At 42.0% G+C, this 15,927-nt stretch overlaps 10 protein-coding genes across 10 annotated transcripts; 5 read left to right on the forward strand and 5 right to left on the reverse strand.

The window, feature by feature from the left end:
- The first annotated feature begins 2 nt into the window (after positions 1–2).
- On the forward strand, positions 3–781 carry WALSEDRAFT_61345 (VAMP/synaptobrevin-like protein). The gene is made up of 4 exons (XM_006960181.1): positions 3–94; positions 145–569; positions 618–674; positions 719–781. The coding sequence occupies exons 1-4, from the start codon at positions 10–12 to the stop codon at positions 758–760; spliced, it is 609 nt and encodes a 202-aa protein (XP_006960243.1). The 5' UTR covers positions 3–9; the 3' UTR covers positions 761–781.
- A 2-nt stretch (positions 782–783) lies between these two features.
- Positions 784–2,210, forward strand: WALSEDRAFT_40968 (ribose-5-phosphate isomerase). Its single transcript, XM_006960182.1, has 11 exons — positions 784–852; positions 903–1,066; positions 1,111–1,141; positions 1,190–1,258; positions 1,309–1,366; positions 1,413–1,451; positions 1,499–1,579; positions 1,632–1,819; positions 1,873–1,985; positions 2,031–2,060; positions 2,110–2,210. The coding sequence occupies exons 1-11, from the start codon at positions 837–839 to the stop codon at positions 2,167–2,169; spliced, it is 849 nt and encodes a 282-aa protein (XP_006960244.1). The 5' UTR covers positions 784–836; the 3' UTR covers positions 2,170–2,210.
- A 49-nt stretch (positions 2,211–2,259) lies between these two features.
- Positions 2,260–2,915, forward strand: WALSEDRAFT_61346 (hypothetical protein). Its single transcript, XM_006960183.1, has 5 exons — positions 2,260–2,290; positions 2,336–2,367; positions 2,419–2,492; positions 2,537–2,723; positions 2,771–2,915. Exons 1-5 carry the CDS (start codon positions 2,283–2,285, stop codon positions 2,842–2,844), a joined length of 375 nt encoding a protein of 124 aa, XP_006960245.1. The 5' UTR covers positions 2,260–2,282; the 3' UTR covers positions 2,845–2,915.
- On the reverse strand, positions 2,874–4,446 carry WALSEDRAFT_33869 (Actin/actin-like protein). Its single transcript, XM_006960184.1, has 5 exons — positions 4,403–4,446; positions 4,344–4,358; positions 4,274–4,300; positions 3,734–4,226; positions 2,874–3,684 (listed from the first exon to the last, which is right to left on the reverse strand). The coding sequence occupies exons 2-5, from the start codon at positions 4,346–4,348 to the stop codon at positions 2,962–2,964; spliced, it is 1,248 nt and encodes a 415-aa protein (XP_006960246.1). The 5' UTR covers positions 4,349–4,358; positions 4,403–4,446; the 3' UTR covers positions 2,874–2,961.
- A 275-nt stretch (positions 4,447–4,721) lies between these two features.
- Positions 4,722–6,370, reverse strand: WALSEDRAFT_61347 (hypothetical protein). The gene is made up of 3 exons (XM_006960185.1): positions 6,325–6,370; positions 4,936–6,275; positions 4,722–4,890 (listed from the first exon to the last, which is right to left on the reverse strand). Exons 2-3 carry the CDS (start codon positions 6,181–6,183, stop codon positions 4,765–4,767), a joined length of 1,374 nt encoding a protein of 457 aa, XP_006960247.1. The 5' UTR covers positions 6,184–6,275; positions 6,325–6,370; the 3' UTR covers positions 4,722–4,764.
- Positions 6,371–6,551: 181 nt separating this feature from the next.
- WALSEDRAFT_33871 (hypothetical protein) lies at positions 6,552–11,862 on the forward strand. Its single transcript, XM_006960186.1, has 8 exons — positions 6,552–6,970; positions 7,018–7,105; positions 7,152–7,194; positions 7,241–8,190; positions 8,237–8,258; positions 8,302–9,905; positions 9,952–10,557; positions 10,603–11,862. The coding sequence occupies exons 6-8, from the start codon at positions 8,904–8,906 to the stop codon at positions 11,614–11,616; spliced, it is 2,622 nt and encodes an 873-aa protein (XP_006960248.1). The 5' UTR covers positions 6,552–6,970; positions 7,018–7,105; positions 7,152–7,194; positions 7,241–8,190; positions 8,237–8,258; positions 8,302–8,903; the 3' UTR covers positions 11,617–11,862.
- Positions 6,670–8,327, reverse strand: WALSEDRAFT_52621 (ammonium transporter; the record flags this gene model as incomplete). Its single annotated transcript, XM_006960187.1, has 5 exons — positions 6,670–6,970; positions 7,018–7,105; positions 7,152–7,194; positions 7,241–8,150; positions 8,302–8,327. The coding sequence occupies 5 exons, from the start codon at positions 8,325–8,327 to the stop codon at positions 6,670–6,672; spliced, it is 1,368 nt and encodes a 455-aa protein (XP_006960249.1).
- WALSEDRAFT_40970 (thymidylate synthase) lies at positions 11,818–12,817 on the reverse strand (the record flags this gene model as incomplete). The annotated part of the gene is made up of 2 exons (XM_006960188.1): positions 11,818–11,886; positions 11,933–12,817. 2 exons carry the CDS (start codon positions 12,812–12,814, stop codon positions 11,869–11,871), a joined length of 900 nt encoding a protein of 299 aa, XP_006960250.1. The 3' UTR covers positions 11,818–11,868.
- A 36-nt stretch (positions 12,818–12,853) lies between these two features.
- On the forward strand, positions 12,854–15,565 carry WALSEDRAFT_40973 (Metallo-dependent phosphatase). Its single transcript, XM_006960189.1, has 10 exons — positions 12,854–12,885; positions 12,934–13,097; positions 13,146–13,341; positions 13,385–13,514; positions 13,559–13,615; positions 13,663–13,744; positions 13,797–14,045; positions 14,092–14,131; positions 14,182–15,327; positions 15,376–15,565. Exons 1-9 carry the CDS (start codon positions 12,883–12,885, stop codon positions 14,197–14,199), a joined length of 939 nt encoding a protein of 312 aa, XP_006960251.1. The 5' UTR covers positions 12,854–12,882; the 3' UTR covers positions 14,200–15,327; positions 15,376–15,565.
- On the reverse strand, positions 12,867–15,654 carry WALSEDRAFT_61349 (hypothetical protein). Its single transcript, XM_006960190.1, has 11 exons — positions 15,376–15,654; positions 14,985–15,327; positions 14,182–14,940; positions 14,092–14,131; positions 13,797–14,045; positions 13,663–13,744; positions 13,559–13,615; positions 13,385–13,514; positions 13,146–13,341; positions 12,934–13,097; positions 12,867–12,885 (listed from the first exon to the last, which is right to left on the reverse strand). The coding sequence occupies exons 1-3, from the start codon at positions 15,546–15,548 to the stop codon at positions 14,344–14,346; spliced, it is 1,113 nt and encodes a 370-aa protein (XP_006960252.1). The 5' UTR covers positions 15,549–15,654; the 3' UTR covers positions 12,867–12,885; positions 12,934–13,097; positions 13,146–13,341; positions 13,385–13,514; positions 13,559–13,615; positions 13,663–13,744; positions 13,797–14,045; positions 14,092–14,131; positions 14,182–14,343.
- Positions 15,655–15,927: the final 273 nt, after the last annotated feature.

Consider the following 15,927-nt stretch of genomic DNA (forward strand, 5'->3'; position numbering starts at 1 on the left):
TTGGGTACAATGATGATGTTGGTCTACAGTTTAGTAGGACAGAATAATAGTATAAGGAATGAATACAACGCATCAACTAGGGATTACAGCCAGAGTGAGTACTGAGCTATATCGTCAGCCAGTCCTGATAGAGTCACTGCACAGTCGTGGAACAAGTTATGGAGAAGATACCACCAAACAACTCCAAATTGACATTTAAATATAAAGATATTAATATAAACTACCTATCTGATAATGGAATCGTCTATTTGGTGATATCGCAGGACTCCGTTAGCAGGGCAGTCGCGTTTAAATATTTGTTAGATCTACAGCAGAAGTTCACATCAGTTGAAGATAGCGATGTCGATTTTACAGACACCATAAAGGATCTCCTAGAGTCATACAACACACAGCCACCGGAAGATCAACTTGGTAAAACCCAGAATGAACTCAATCAGGTTAAAGACGTTATGATACAGAATATGGAGTCTATAATCGACAGAGGTGATAGAATAGACAACCTCGTAGATAGAACGAATGAGATGTCGTCACAGGCGTTCGCGTTTAGGAAGAAATCAACCATGTTGAGGGTTAGTATTATATGATAGCATCTACACACTCGTTGATGATCCATTTAGCGACAAATGTGGTATAAGAACAAGAAGATCCAATTGCTTACCGCGTTCGTTGGATTGGTGAGTAAATCAAATACATTTCACTCCATAATAACCAAACTTAGCTCGTTTTTTACTTTTTCATACACTCATTTGTAAATTCTTGATCCAATATCCTTCTTGACATTCATCATTATCAGATTACGACTTAGACCGCTTATTATCAGACCTCAGAGCTTTAAAATGAGCGCTGTTACTTGTTAGTATATAGTACCTAGTTGCACAATTGAGCTTATCCACGCTCTATAGTAAGCAACCCGTCATCCTCCTACTACACATCGTCTACGGACTACAAACCAGTAAAGCTCAGTCCATTGAACCTAACAAATCTGCCAAAGCTGGCTCCAACCGAAGAAGGAAAGAGATTGGCTGCATATGCGGCTGTTGACGCCAACATCAGTGACTCCAGCAAGGTGAGAAATCTGTTTTATGGGGAAATTAAGCTAACGAATGTTAGGTTATTGGTATAGGATCAGGTTCGACTGTTCGTATGTCACTTTAAGTGCTGTTATATTGTGTCTTCTCACGTTATACAGCCTACGTTGTGGAGAGAATAGTACAACAAGGTGCAGCACTTAATGAAGAGCGCGTTTTTATTCCAACTGGTGGGTTTTTCCCCTTAATAGACTACATCAGCTTATCGGAGTACCATTAGGCTTCCAATCAAAGGAGCTCATAGTGAAGAATAACTTAGTCTTAGGTGACGTGGATCAGTGTGTATATCCTACACCATCGTGATACACTCTTAACGTCTCTAAGATACCCAACCATAGATGTAACTATCGACGGTGCAGATGAGTATGTGTGGCTTGATTACCGGTACGGCTCTAACTTATGCGTCACAGAGTAGACAACAATCTAAACGCCGTCAAAGGTGGTGGTGCATGCCATTTACGTGAAAAAGTACTGGCGGAAGCCGCGAAGATGTTTGTCAAATAATTCATAATGACTATTTAACTGATATATAAACACCCATAGCTTCGTAATTGTCGCAGACGAAAGGAAAAATAGCAAATTGTTGGGCACAAGCTGGACGCAAGGTGTACCAATTGAAGTAGCACCATTTGCTTATGCGAAGGTACTAAAGAATGTCGCCAAATTGGGTAGCACCAAGCCTGCTCTCAGGATGGGTATAAAGAAAGCAGGCCCTGTTGTTACTGATAATGGTATGTGTTGGTTGACATAAAAAATTTCGCGTCATTAACTGTGAATTCAACAGGAAACTTCCTCATTGACGCTCCATTTGGAGAGTCTTACTACAGGGATCCTAAGGAGCTTCTGATGAGAATAAAGATGCTTACAGGTGTTGTCGAGGTTGGTCTTTTCTGCGGTGTAAGTGGTGTGTCTCTTTGTTAAATTGCTTATGCGAGTTTATAGATGGCTAAAGCAGCTTATTTTGGTTACTCTGTGAGTCTTATTTTTCAATATAGCTATCCATACTTACATACTCCTCCAGAATGGATCTGTACTTATACGCTCTGCCGATGGCACAATCTCTGAGCAGAGCTCAATTTGAGTCTTACATTTTGATTTTTTTATGCATGTTTCTCTTTATATAGAAATATTAAGTTATCACATGGACTTCTCGCTAGTGACATCATTGGATGGGCAGCTTGAGCTTGAACGACCATGACGAGGTGGGTAAACTATCTGCGGTATGCGCAGTACTCACATACATTCAGAACCTTACACAACGAATATCCAAGAGCAGTCCGTACGTTATTCATTTATCAAATTATTGTCACACGACTCACATAGCTTACAGAGAAGGACAGACATGAGAGCAGAAACGGGCTTTTAAACAAGACGACCAAGGATGGTGCAGGTCCCCATGCCTGGGTGGGTAATCGATATAGTGTCTAATTGCTCTAATAGAAACATAGGGAAGCTACGAAGAGGAGGTCAACCACTATGAACTTGGCGTTAGAGACACTAAAGAGGCACTCCAGAAGCGTGGCAGTATCACAAACGTATCAGATAATGGCTTAGTTCCACGTCGTACCTCTAATGTCTCAATTCAAGAACGCGAAAATGCGCGTAAAGAGCGCTCAAGTTTCAGCTCTAGGAAGTGTAAGTGATGATTATCTGTTAACATTTATCACTTATAATTCTCCCAGCTGATGGCTTGCTTGATCTCAGCGCAATCGCTCGCTCTTCAGCTGCTGGCAGCACAAACGCAGCACAAGATTGAGCTAAAAATGCTCAATATGACAGAAATGCGTGATACACATTCCATTTTGTACGAAATCATGAATTTAAAATATCATTTAAAGAGAATTTTGGATATCAATCATAAAGCTTCATAAGCTTATGTGCTGCTACCAAATATAGTGTAACGACGACAAATTGATGGTCCAATTTCATCATAATCAGCTTTTGAGTAGCAACTTGTGTAGAAATCAGGTAAACCTGCTAAAAGAGAACCACCAAACCAAACGGCATGTCTTTGTCTCTTATGAGAGATAACGTTTACTTCAACACCTGATGATTTTTGAAGGTTTCCTGATTGCAATTCAGATTTTGTCAATCTTGTATCAACAAGTTGACGTAAATCTCTCTTTAATCTTGCACCAAAGTGATCAAACATTGTTGATCCACCTGACAATACGATGTTTTTGTAAAGTCCCCTTCTAACATCGATTGGTGAACTTGAGATGACCTCATCGACGACGTTTGGAAGTGGTGTTAAGAAATCACTTGAGTATATTTCTGGATTGAAGAAAATCTCAGGCGCCAGGAACCTCTCGTAACCGACGTCAACGCCGTATTGTCTACCTGTTACTGAATGTTCGCCTTGATATCTTTCAAACCAGTTGTATGGATCTTGATCATATTTTCTGAATTCTTTAACAATATCCTGACAAACGTAGGAATAGTTTTCTTTTATCTTTTCACTAACTCTCATTTGATCCTCTGGAGGAATTGAAACTGTTTCACCGCGTTCTCTGAGCAGTTGTTGAACGAAGTTTGTGATGTCTCTACCAGCAATTGGGATGTGTTTGATTGATGATCCAATTACGTAACCTTCAGCCTATGTTGTCATTAGTATATCAACAGGAAGACTCTAATAAAGAACTTACAACTGGGATGACGTGGGTGACACCATCGCCAGAGTCGACGACAGTACCTGTGAGTGTACGGTCTGTAACCTTTGAAGAAGTCCAGCTAGCTGCTAAAGCGAGGACAGCTTGAACAGCGATATACAAACCCTGTACGTTGAAACTTTCAAACATGATTTCAGCCATAGATTCTCTATTTTCTGGTGCATTGAGTGGTGGCTCTGTGAGTAAAACATGATGATCCTCTGGCTCAGCTCTAAGGTATTGGAAGATAGATTTCTCCCAGAACCTTTCCATTAAATCCCAGTTATCGATCTGACCATGTCTGATTGGGTAATTGAGACCGTAGCTTTTAGAATTCTGTATAGCCTCGTCGCCGATGTAGAAATCTAAATCATCAATTCCCCTTTTGCTCGCCAAATGCGATGGTTTTGAAGCAGCGCTTGGGCGGCCTGGACCTGATGAGCCCGCTGCTGACTGTGAATGAGGGAGACCCATTACAGTAGGGAAAACACTAATAGTTGTTAGTATATTTATTGATATAGACTCCCTGTAGCTCACAAACTAGGCTCCGAGTTGCCAGCGAAACTAAATACGTCAGCTGCGTATAGCTAGTAAAGTAACTACTAACCCCATCTTTGTCCATCTGCGTAGTGTTAGTATAATGGGCATATATTCTTATCCACTCACCCCGTTCCATTGTCTATTACTATTGGTGCTTGTCGTGCAGCCATCGGTGAAATGAGTAAAGAAGTAACGAGAGTATTTTACGTCGAGATCAGATAAACTTCGTTGCAGAGCTCGACTCCAACGATAGGCAGACAGTTATAGACTTTATTAGCGATTATTCTTACACTCGTAGTTTACATCCATCACACATTTCATGAGCTGATATCTCGAGGGGAAGTAACAGAAGTATTGCATTGTCTTTATGAGTGTGTTAGCTTTGCTATGAGGATACACATACGACTTGCATTTCACCATACCAGACAACAAAGCTGCTTTATAGGGCAGACACAACATACATTAATAAATTAATTAGTACAAAGTATTTAATAGACTTGGAACATATTAGATAAACGCATCAGTACTTCGTCTTCGGTGTAGGCGACCAGCATATTCTCCAGATCGCGCAATGCCTGTGATTCAGGCAATAATGGCATTGTAGCCGTTGATGACTGTCTGCTGAGATCAACACCATGCTTGTATCCAACCAGACGTACTGTTGGATCGTCATTCATACTGCTACGCTTCTTTATCAAGTCGCTCGGTGTTACAGAACGGTCTTTTGGAAGCCTCTCAAACGATCCTCCAACACCGGTGGATGACGTTGAGCGACGGTCTACCGAAGGCATAGGACCCATAGGCAAGCTTGCGTAACTTGAAGGAAATGGTAACTCTTCATCTTTGCGTATATCCCCAAAAAGATCCCTAGCGTCTGGTTTACGCTGAGCTTTCTTCATCGCGACGACTGAAGTCTTTTCTGAACATTTTCGCGATGTGTCAGTTTTGACTGTACCGCTGCCAAATGCATAGGAAGAAGTACGTGGACGTGGTCTATCAAGGACTGAATGAACATTCGTGCTCGCTTGAGAGTTATCATCTGTTGAGAGTCCTTTCACTTTCGCGTATTGCGCCCAAATAGGCGGTGGGCGAGTTCTCTTTGATGGCATGGCGTGTTGAATAAGTGGAACAAGCCAGTCTAGGTTTTCACTCTCTTCATCTTCTTCTTTGATTGTATTCTTGATCGGCTTTGTGAGCTCGATCGTGGATGGTTTGGAAGGTGTTTGGATAGAAAGTGAGCGCTGTATAGTCGCCTTCTTGTCTAACGATTTTGATCTCCTCGCAGCGACGAAGGAGCTGTAAATCGCATTTGAATCAGGTTTGGATTCCTGTGAATCTTTCGTCATTTTTACGTTGCGACGTTGCGGGGTTGGACTTGTAGGAGTTCCCTGACGGGAGTGCGACCTATAATACTTTGCGAGATCTTCACCATCGAGGAGGTTTTCTTTGGCCTCTTCCTCCTCGTCCCCTCCTTCAGTGCGTAAAGTCAAGTGGATTGGACGTTCACGCTGCTTCTTGTCAACTGGGCGTATTGTAGATGCTACATGCCTGTCCGGTGTGATTACAAGACTCTCATCTGTCGAAAAGGACTCCTCAGAATCCGATACGAGTGTTGGGACAGAATCAGCCGACATGCTTCTCTCTTGAGGGTTGCTATTGATGCTCACGTCTGGCTCTTCATTGGTTTGTAATGCATGAGACTCTTGAGCGTCTGGCGCGTTCTCCTTTACATCTTTCATTCTATAATCACTAATTTCAAACCCGAGTCCGAGGCCGTTGCCCATCCTATTCTCAAATGCTCGCTTGTTGGCTTCAATTATTTCATCCACTTTCGCCAGAGCTGCCTTAGGATCGTATGAAACTGGAGTCACAAAGTGCTCTCTGTATCTTGATTCGTTGGTGTACATTCTAAAACGTCCTGCGTTTATTACTTTTCGATTGCTGATTCTGTCGGTCAACGACTACTACTGATACGTGTTGATTAAGTGAGAGTGAGTGCCTTATAATTGCGTCAGTCATTGTCTTAACTTTCAAATACAAACACTTACAAACAGTCCGGCTGTCTACTTTGCTTTACCTTGTACTTGCCTGTTGGTGCTGGTCTAAAGCCAAAGATGGAGGCGCGCTAAATTTCCCCACTTTGTCATTTTTTATTTATTTCCCTTATCCGGAAGGTGTTGCTTTTAGTCTAACTGATAGATGAAGATCGATAAAATATTAATCTTATATAATTGTTATTAGAAATTATCTAATGATTAATACTGCAATTTAAAAGTTTGTCTATAGATCAAGGTGCATTTATTTTTACAAAGTGAAGATAAAGCGAGGAGAATTACAATTTAATTAGTAATTAGTTAATTATGTATTTTGGTGATATCTCGAATGCGTTCGATTTAGGCACTTTCTTGTGCTTTTTCAGAAGCTTGCGTTGAGTGAATCCCCACTTGCGAAGAAGCTTGATTTTGGGTAATGGTTGGAACTTCTGCATGGAGAATATCGTATAAATCTGATTCAGGTTCACCCAATTCAGCTAAATCCATACCAATAATCTCATCTTCCTCGCTTGCTCTGAATTTACATCCTGGGATGAGATTGATGAGGAAAAGGAGAGTGTACGTCAAAACAAAGGAATATGCAAGAACGGTGACGGTATCAGCTAATTGATATCCTAAGAGAATATAGTTGTGATTGATCCTGTATGTTGAATGAGCTGGAATGAAGCTAAAGTGTATAAAACTCACCATCCACCTTCAGCATCACTGTTCAAACCGTCTAAGTTCGTAACCCCTTGTTCTGCGAAGAGAGCCGTGAGGATGTTACCGCAAATACCTATAAAACATGTCAGTAGGATCGTGGATATAAATAAATGAATTACCAGCTATTCCGTGACTTGCGAATATATCAAGACTTTCATCCAACTATAGGTATGTTAGAATTGTTATTAAGTAACAAAATTTTACTCACGTGCAAGAGATCCTTAACTTTAGTACCAAAGTTGGCAGCAACTGCACCAATGAAACCAATAGCGAATGCACTTGGTGTAGAGACGTATCCACTTCCTGGTGTAATGCAAACCAAACCAGCAATGGCACCGGAACAGAAACCAACTGCTGAGATCTTCTTTTCTAAGCGCCAATCCAAGAACATCCATGTGATACCACCGACTGAAGCAGATAAGTTGGTGACTATGCATGCTTGGGCAGCTCTCATGTTCGCTCCGAAGGCGGATCCACCGTTGAAACCAAACCAACCGATCCAAAGGAAGACAGTACCGAGGAAGACGAGCACAGGTGAGTGTGGTCTGTATGCGAGCTGGAGAGTACCGTGTCCTCTTCTTTTGCCGAGGAAAAAGGAGATGGCTAATGCAGCTGTACCTGCATTGATGTGGACTGGCGAGCCACCGGCGAAATCAAGAGAGCCCAAGACGGCCAACCAACCGTTCTCATTCCAGGTCCAGTGCGCTATTGGATTGTAGACGATTATTGTCCAGCAAAGCATGAAAATCATTGAAGGCAAGAGTCTACCACGTTCTGCAAGTGCTCCCATTGCGATAACAACGGTTATACATGCGAATGTGCCTTGATACCATGCGTGCACCAAGATAGGAAGGTTAGACATGTCTTGGTCTAAAAGGTTTGTGAAACCTCCAAATGATTGTAAGTCACCGATGTAGCCCCCGTGTGACGGACCGAAAACGAGTGAGTAACCCATACAGATCCACTCGATGGATACTACAGCAATGCCGATGAGTGACATGAGAAGAAGTTGTAATGCATTCTTTCGACGCGTCAGACCGGCGTAGAAGAGACCAACACCTGGTATCATCAGCCATACGAGTGCTGTTGACATTAGTTGCCATGCTATGTCACCCTGACTGAAAACTTTTGGTTCGCCAGTCGATAAAGGCAAATTTGCTGGTGTTTTGTTAGAGTGTACGCGACTTGGTTGACATGTTCTCACGGTCTGGGAATGAAACCATATCCTGCATACTGTTAGCTTTGCGGGGCAACTACTTTCACACTCACGGATGTCGATGGGAGGACAGAGCCATCTGGCTGTAAAGCGCCGTATTGTATGCTCATTGTTGTTAGTTTTTGAGAAGATAAGATCGAAATTTGTTCCTTTTATCCCTTATCTCTTTTATTGATTTTTTATTCAGAGATAAGCCGATTGTCTGGCTTTTATCAGGCCCAGATAGATAACAGAGAGGTGTGGATTGCGATGTGAGAAAAATAAAGTTATACATTTTTATAATCGTGCATCTGTTCTACATATGTTGCCAACTTCACTGCGCTTATTACCATAAATGGTAGCAACTGATAAGAAGATTTTCCTGCAAAGTGCAAGTGATAAGCCAAATAGAGTGCGTGGAATGGGCTACTCCTCCCTGTGGGCTTACTTTGGACCAAAGGTCCAGATAACTCAACCATTCAACCACTCAACCAGGTACGCCCCTTGGCGGGCTTATCAGTGGTTGTTATCTAATCTGGCGCTATTGTGTGAGTCTGCGATATGCACAAAAAAAGTTAATATTCAGTTGTTATTAACCCGTAGACCTCCTGATCGGATTAGTCATCGATTTTAATTTGACAGCGGAACCCATTCATCCACTTACGTTCACGCTGTCATGGCCAAATCCAAAAACAAGGGGATACGCTTTATACCCTTCACGTCAAAGTCTTCGATGTCCTCTACGAGCTCATCGTTGCACGTACCGAAAGTATCTTCGACACCACCCCACGTGCCCTCGACAGATTTCACATTCCAGCACAAACAACCACAGAGACAGCCGTCTCAGCAACAGAAACAACCAACTCTCCCGCCAGACCATCAAGTTCTCGCTACTCTTCATTCGCATATCTACTTCCAGGGCTTTCTCTTAGGCGTCGGCTCTGATGTCAAAGTCAAAGTCCCAAAGTGGGGTAGATTGTACAGATTACACAAGATTATTCTCACTCAGTCAACATTCTTCAACAGCCTCTTTCAAGGCGCGTTTCTTGAAACAAACAACAACGAAATTACTCTGACTTTTGACGATCCAAATATCACGCGTTCATCATTCGAATATTGCCTAGGCTATCTTTACGGCAAATCCAGTAACCTTGTCCTCGACAGCAAATTCAAACCTACACCACAATACCCTCTCACACCATCATACCCGACATTTGAACAACCACAATCTAACTCTTCAAATACTCAATTAGCCACCCCAGAATTCTGCGTCTCTTTGATTGCTACTGCTATTTACTTGGGCTGCCCTTCAATTGCTAACAAAGCGCTTAATTTCATTCTTGCTTCGATTTCTCCAATAAATGTCTCATTTTTCCTCAAGTTCGCTCTTGGCGAAGGTCTAGGTGCTCACAGACATTGGTATCCAGGCGAGCAAGAGGCTGCTGTTGGCATGGAGGAGATTGGTCTTGTCATGGAAAAGTGTTTAGACACTCACATAGAAACTAGCGAGTCCGAAGCCACTCCATCCGGTGTAGCAACGCCTATCTCAGCTTCACATGAAAACAACCTTGATAAACTTTCCACTATTGATATTGCTTCGAAGACGGAAGACTACAGTGTCGATTCTGACACAGAAGACTATATACCATCATTTCACTATGGTGCGGCCTCTGATAAGGTAGGAAGATGAACTGAGATATTTCCTTTATTCTGAATTTCAATAGATCGGCGAAGCTTGCGTCTGCTGGTTGTCCAGATGGGCTCTTGAGATCATTGAGATTGAAGACATACTTGTCAATGATGATGGTGAAATCACACATCCTTCTGGATGTATACCATTTGCAACCTGGTCGTTGGAGGGTATACCTGCAAAGTGGATTAGAGCCGTCATTTCATCTGACTCTCTGTTCGTACCTGGCGGAGAATGGCAACGTTACAAACTAGCATCTCGTATTGTCGAACTGCGTAGGAGACAGAACAAGGGTGCGCTGTCATACTCTGATGAATGCGAGTTCGACAGGATGTTTGCTGATGGCATCTACTATACACATATGACCTTCGAACAGTTGTCAATCATACAACGGGAAATGTCACCAACGACAGGTCGTCCATATGTTCCGATTCGCATACTCCAACAAGCACTCTGGTCTCATTCCGAACTCCAGAACCGAATTGAAGTATCTTCAAAAACCAGTGCCGAAAATTCTGATCTCAGTTTGACCTTCAACTCCTGGGAAATACGTGAAAAGCTTCGTAGCAAAGATGGAAAAGCATGGTCTGAGAAGCGCTTCTTCCCAGTGGGCAAAGATAGTACGGAACGACTTGGTGATGTGAGTAAGATTTACTTCAATAGTATTATGGCTCACTCAAATCAGGCCACATCTATGTACCACTCTGATGACGACTTGAATAAATTCGTGTCACCACCTACAGGCCATCGCCAGAACGAAGACGACGCTTCTGGCTTAGCTGGTTCAACCCATGATCCATTGGTGGGCGTTTCGTCGAGTTCTCATCGTCGACCACATACTGAAGCACAATTATTTGGTGTTCAGAAGTCACATAAGACTGGCCTTGAGATATCAAAGCTAATTGAAGCTGATCACAGTCCAACAACCGACGTTGGAGATACTATCTCGATCGCAAGTTCATCTCCAACAGCTAAACGTGCGAAAGAGGACAGATGGACACTTATCGAACCCCTTAGGTTCTCAGTCGAATACTGGATTAAATCGGAACTTGAACCACGTGAGAAGAAGTTCTCGCATGCTGTATTCTATGCAGGTAGTTTCATCAATACTTACATTCAAATCAACGAGCAAAAGCACAAACATGGTAATCAGCTGGGTATATACGTCCACCGTCAATCCATGGATGAACCACTCCCCTATGCTTCATCACCACCAAACGCTGCAAATAGTAGTGGTAATGTCGTTTCACCACTCTTGAACAACAATAATACTAGCTCTGCTGTTCCATTATCGCCAGCATCAACTATGGACACCATTTTGAGAGTTAATAGTGCAGGCAGCGATGATTCTCAAGGTTCAAACTCGAACAATCAACCAGCACCACAATCACCACCCAGTGACACAGCTAAAGTTGGTCCTGGCAAACACTCAGGTAGTCAAAATGTTCCATTTGCCCCATATAAAGATACAAGAAAGACTATGCGCGCGTTCTTTGCCGTACAATGTTCATCTGGAAATGGAACAGCCTTTACAAAGTTTAGCAGCGCACCTGACAATTTCACAACTTCTCAATCGTGGGGATGGAAATCATCTGTACAAAGATCATCAGAATATTTGGCTAATCATAATGTTGGGCCTAGTGAACAGCTTGGTGTTTTGAACTCGCTTAGAGCTGTTGTCTCAGTTGGTTTAGTATAATTTTGCGTATTTTACACAAATTTCAAGCCTTGCATAACTTATGACTCAATGATATTTACTAATTGCCATTTACTTGGACAATTGTTTTCTACTTCTTGGTATATAACCCCGCTTATTCATCATCAATGTAACAAACACTCGATTTTCTTACTATCTGTACAAATTATGTACAATAGTACCAAAAAGGAAGTATAATTGTACGCTATTAATATGAATTGTTGTTTTACATGAATTTGGTATGCTCGATTGTGTTTAAACTGCCATTTGCATCTAAGGTGACAAATCAGCAGAGAATTTCAGATAATGTCTAACTCACTGCGATCTTTGGATGTGGGTCATAACCTTCAACAGAGAAATCATCGTAGGTGAATCCATCTATGTTGTCAATATCCCTCTTGAAGTGGAGTTTAGGGAGTGAGCGTGGTGATCTCTCTAGTTGTTCCTTGAGCGCATCGACATGGTTAGAGTACACATGTGCATCACCAAGTTGTATGACAAGCTCATAAGCTTCGGTGTTAGTTACATGGGCTATCATATGGGTGAGTAAGGCGTATGAAGCGATGTTGAAGGGTATGCCAAGACCAAGATCGGCTGAACGTTGGTATAAAAGACAAGATAATCTCTTCTTGTCGCCTTCATTGTCTGGATCAGTGACATAGAATTGAGCAAGGACGTGACACGGAGGTAAAGCCATCTGAGGGATAGCGAGAGGGTTCCAAGCGCTAAGAATGATCCTCCTGTCGTATGGATTGTTCTTGATCGTGTCTATAACTTGCTGGAGCTGATCTACGCCCTCAGACGCGTAATTGTGAGATGGTCCTTTGTACTCTGCGCCAAAGTGTCTCCATTGGAAACCATACACGGGTCCAAGGTCACCTTCGTCTCTATCAGTGAAACCTAATTTATTGAGGAATTCTCTACTGCCATTCCCATCCCAGATCTTTACGCCCTTATCGCTCAACTGTTTCGCGTCTGTGCTGCCACTAATAAACCAGAGAAGTTCCTCTGCTACACCTCTCCAGAATACTCTCTTTGTCGTCAACAATGGTAGCGTGTTGTCAGATAACGTGAAACGCATGTTCTGTGGTGCGAAAAGGGATATAGTACCCGTACCTGTCCTATCACCGCGTCTGTTACCATACTGCAATACATTCTTAATAAGGCTGAGATAAGCGTCCTCGTCGCGTATTCCTTCCATTCTGGCGTGACTGTGGTTTGTTATTAACAAGCAAGAACTGTCAAACTAAAAATTTGGGATATTAGATTATGGTAATTTACTAATAACTATCTAATACAATATCTAATACTATCTTAAAGCCCAATTTAGATCTCGATGTCTGTATCGAACAGCTGCTGAAGAAGCAATTACTGGGTGAAGCACTAATAAAGGAAATATGCGAACGTACAAAACAAGTCTTAATGCGGGAATCGAACGTAGTACATATTTCTGCCCCTGTGACTGTCGTCGGCGATATTCATGGGTGAGTGCATCTAGCGAATGGGGAAACGAGCTCATATGTACTATACAGTCAATTCTATGATCTCATTGAACTCATGAGAATAGGTGGATACAGTCCCCATACGAATTATCTCTTCCTCGGCGATTATGTTGACCGGGGTTTGTTCAGCGTAGAGACTATCTCTCTCCTTACGTGCCTAAAGCTGCGATATCCAGAACGTGTACAGCTTATTAGAGGTAATCACGAATCGAGAGCTGTTACACAAGTTCGTACTCACATTTGAGAAGACTTAGCTGACTGTATTGCAGACCTATGGATTCTATGTGGAGTGTCTCAAGAAATACGGCTCACCTACCGTATGGACAGCTTTCACTGATATGTTCGATTACCTGACGCTGAGCGTCGTCATCGATAATCGCATTTTCTGTGTGCATGGAGGTAGGTTTGCGTGATATCAACCGTGATCTGACTAAATATGCAAGGTTTATCCCCTTCTATACACACGCTCGACCAGATCAAGATCATAGACAGGTTTAGAGGTTGGTATGCACTATGTCATTAGACATCACTAAACAACTTACTTTAGAGATACCCCATGAAGGACCGATGGCTGACTTGGTCTGGTCTGATCCTGACCCTGGTAAAGAGGAGTTTGCGATATCTCCACGGTATGTGATTTTCCATTATTTCTTTCATCCCTCCGACCTGACACCCCGCCAGAGGAGCAGGATACACGTTTGGATCACAGGTAGTTAAAAAGTTCTTGCAAATGAACGATATGCAGCACATACTGAGAGCTCACCAACTCTGTATGGAAGGTTATAGTGTGTTATTCGACGATGAGCTCAGCACGGTATGGAGTGCACCAAATTATTGTTATAGATGTGGTAACAATGCGAGTATACTCGAGGTTGGACCGAATGGCCAGAGGCATTTCAATGTTTTCGAGGCTGCACCGGAAAATGAGAGGTGGGTTGCTACATTACAATGTCACTCTACTAAAACAATCCAATAGAGATGGTCCGTTGCAAATACAAAATCAGGAAGCTCGGGAGGTGTGTAAAATGAAGTATTTTGATACAGTTTTCGCTTACAAACATTCCAGGTTAGCTACTTCTTATGATCGTAATGATATAGCACATGTGTAATTTATCAATATATCCTACATCTACGCAGGTGTATATAGATGTGTACACAGTCTGAACAGAAAGTAAACTGATGGATGCATTCGAATAATTTAAATTAGAAGATGGTATAATGGGTTTAGTTAGGCTATCTTATCAACTAAGCTACTTCGAACGTCTAAGAATCTATCCCAACGCGAATCTTGGTATGAAGACCTGAATGTGTCAGTGAAACACCAGCGGTTTATGAAAAGACTATCATCCTCTTGGTCTTCATCATTGTCATTGTTTTCTTTGACAGTTTCAAGTCGCTGTTGTCTCATCGCACGCGCAACCGCTCTGCGTGGTGTTTGCTTCGCTTCTGCACTTTTAGTGGCTGGCTTCTGTGGTGTAGTATTAACATCCTTAGCCTTCTGTGGTATTATTCTACGTGATTGAAGATCTTGCAGTGCATCATTCGTGCGAGTTCTGTTCTGTTGGTTCCTCGTTGTCGTCTGAGTTGGTTGTCTTTTGATATCAGCCTGCTCAGCCGCAGTACGCCTTCTCTTCGTATTCGTGGTGAGCGATTGCTCAAGACCGAGTTCACGCTTAGGTGATGATTTTCGCTGGAGTTCTCCTGTCTTTCTAAGTGAATCAAGATCCTCCTTAAGATAATAATCAACATCTTCTGCGTATTTGTGAAATGGACGGGTAAGTTGCCAATCAGAAATAAACTGATTACGTGTAGGCAAATCGTGTACCTAAATAATGTTAAATCGCGTTATATTTTTAGTAAAAATCTCACATTAAGCGATGCGCCCATAGACCAAAATACAGCGCTAAGTACCTCATTTTTGTACTGTCCTTTCACGTTATCGACATATATTTGCTGTTTTTCAACCTCCACAGCTGCATAGAATAGTTTAAGGAGCTGTTTGCAATCGTCTATACGTGATCTAGGAAGTTCGTATTCTAATACAAGTTCATCCGGTGTGATCTCAATTTTGGCAATTGCTTTCTCTTCACTTTTGTCCTCCTCTATCGTTAAGATCTTTCTACAGGTTTCTACAACCATTTTGAAATCTTTCGGCCGTGTTGCTGATCTTGATAACGCGACTGTTTCATCAAATTGACTAAGAAGACCCAGGCTGAGTGTGTATGTTGAGATTTCTATATAAGTAGTGATATTTACTCACTTTTCAGCCGCTAACATTGTGCATATCCAGGGAATTGATGTTGTACCAGCTCTCAACTCGTGAGAAGCGCCCGGTTTTGTGGCTTTTCTTACAGTCCTACAGTACTTGTCTGCTAAATCAATGATACTGTTATCTACGACGTCTATGAGTGATCTTCGTTCGATGCGATCCATTAGATAGTGATAGTAAAAGTGAGAGGTAGGTGGGTGTATATATGCTAGTGTATTTGTTGCTATATATTGTATATTACAACACACTATCAGACAAAATACAAGGATGGAATCTAAGACTCCGAGAATATAAAACTCACGAGTGCCAGATCAAATGGAGTATAAAAGCCAAAATAAATAAAATTTAATGAAATAAATCGTGTATTCTTCTATAAAATTCTACAGACCGCCCTGTTTTAGCGCTAACATTCCTATTGAGCATACCTACCAATTATAACCAGTTTAGAGGCTGGATTCGCAAACTGTAAGCTAATTTATAGCAAATAAAGAGTAGGTAACAATATATTAGCTAATATTTATATTATTCACTCGCTAGCTCTAG

The sequence above is a fragment of the Wallemia mellicola genome (genome assembly GCF_000263375.1).
Source record: "Wallemia mellicola CBS 633.66 unplaced genomic scaffold WALSEscaffold_24, whole genome shotgun sequence".
Lineage (NCBI taxonomy): Eukaryota > Fungi > Basidiomycota > Wallemiomycetes > Wallemiales > Wallemiaceae > Wallemia > Wallemia mellicola.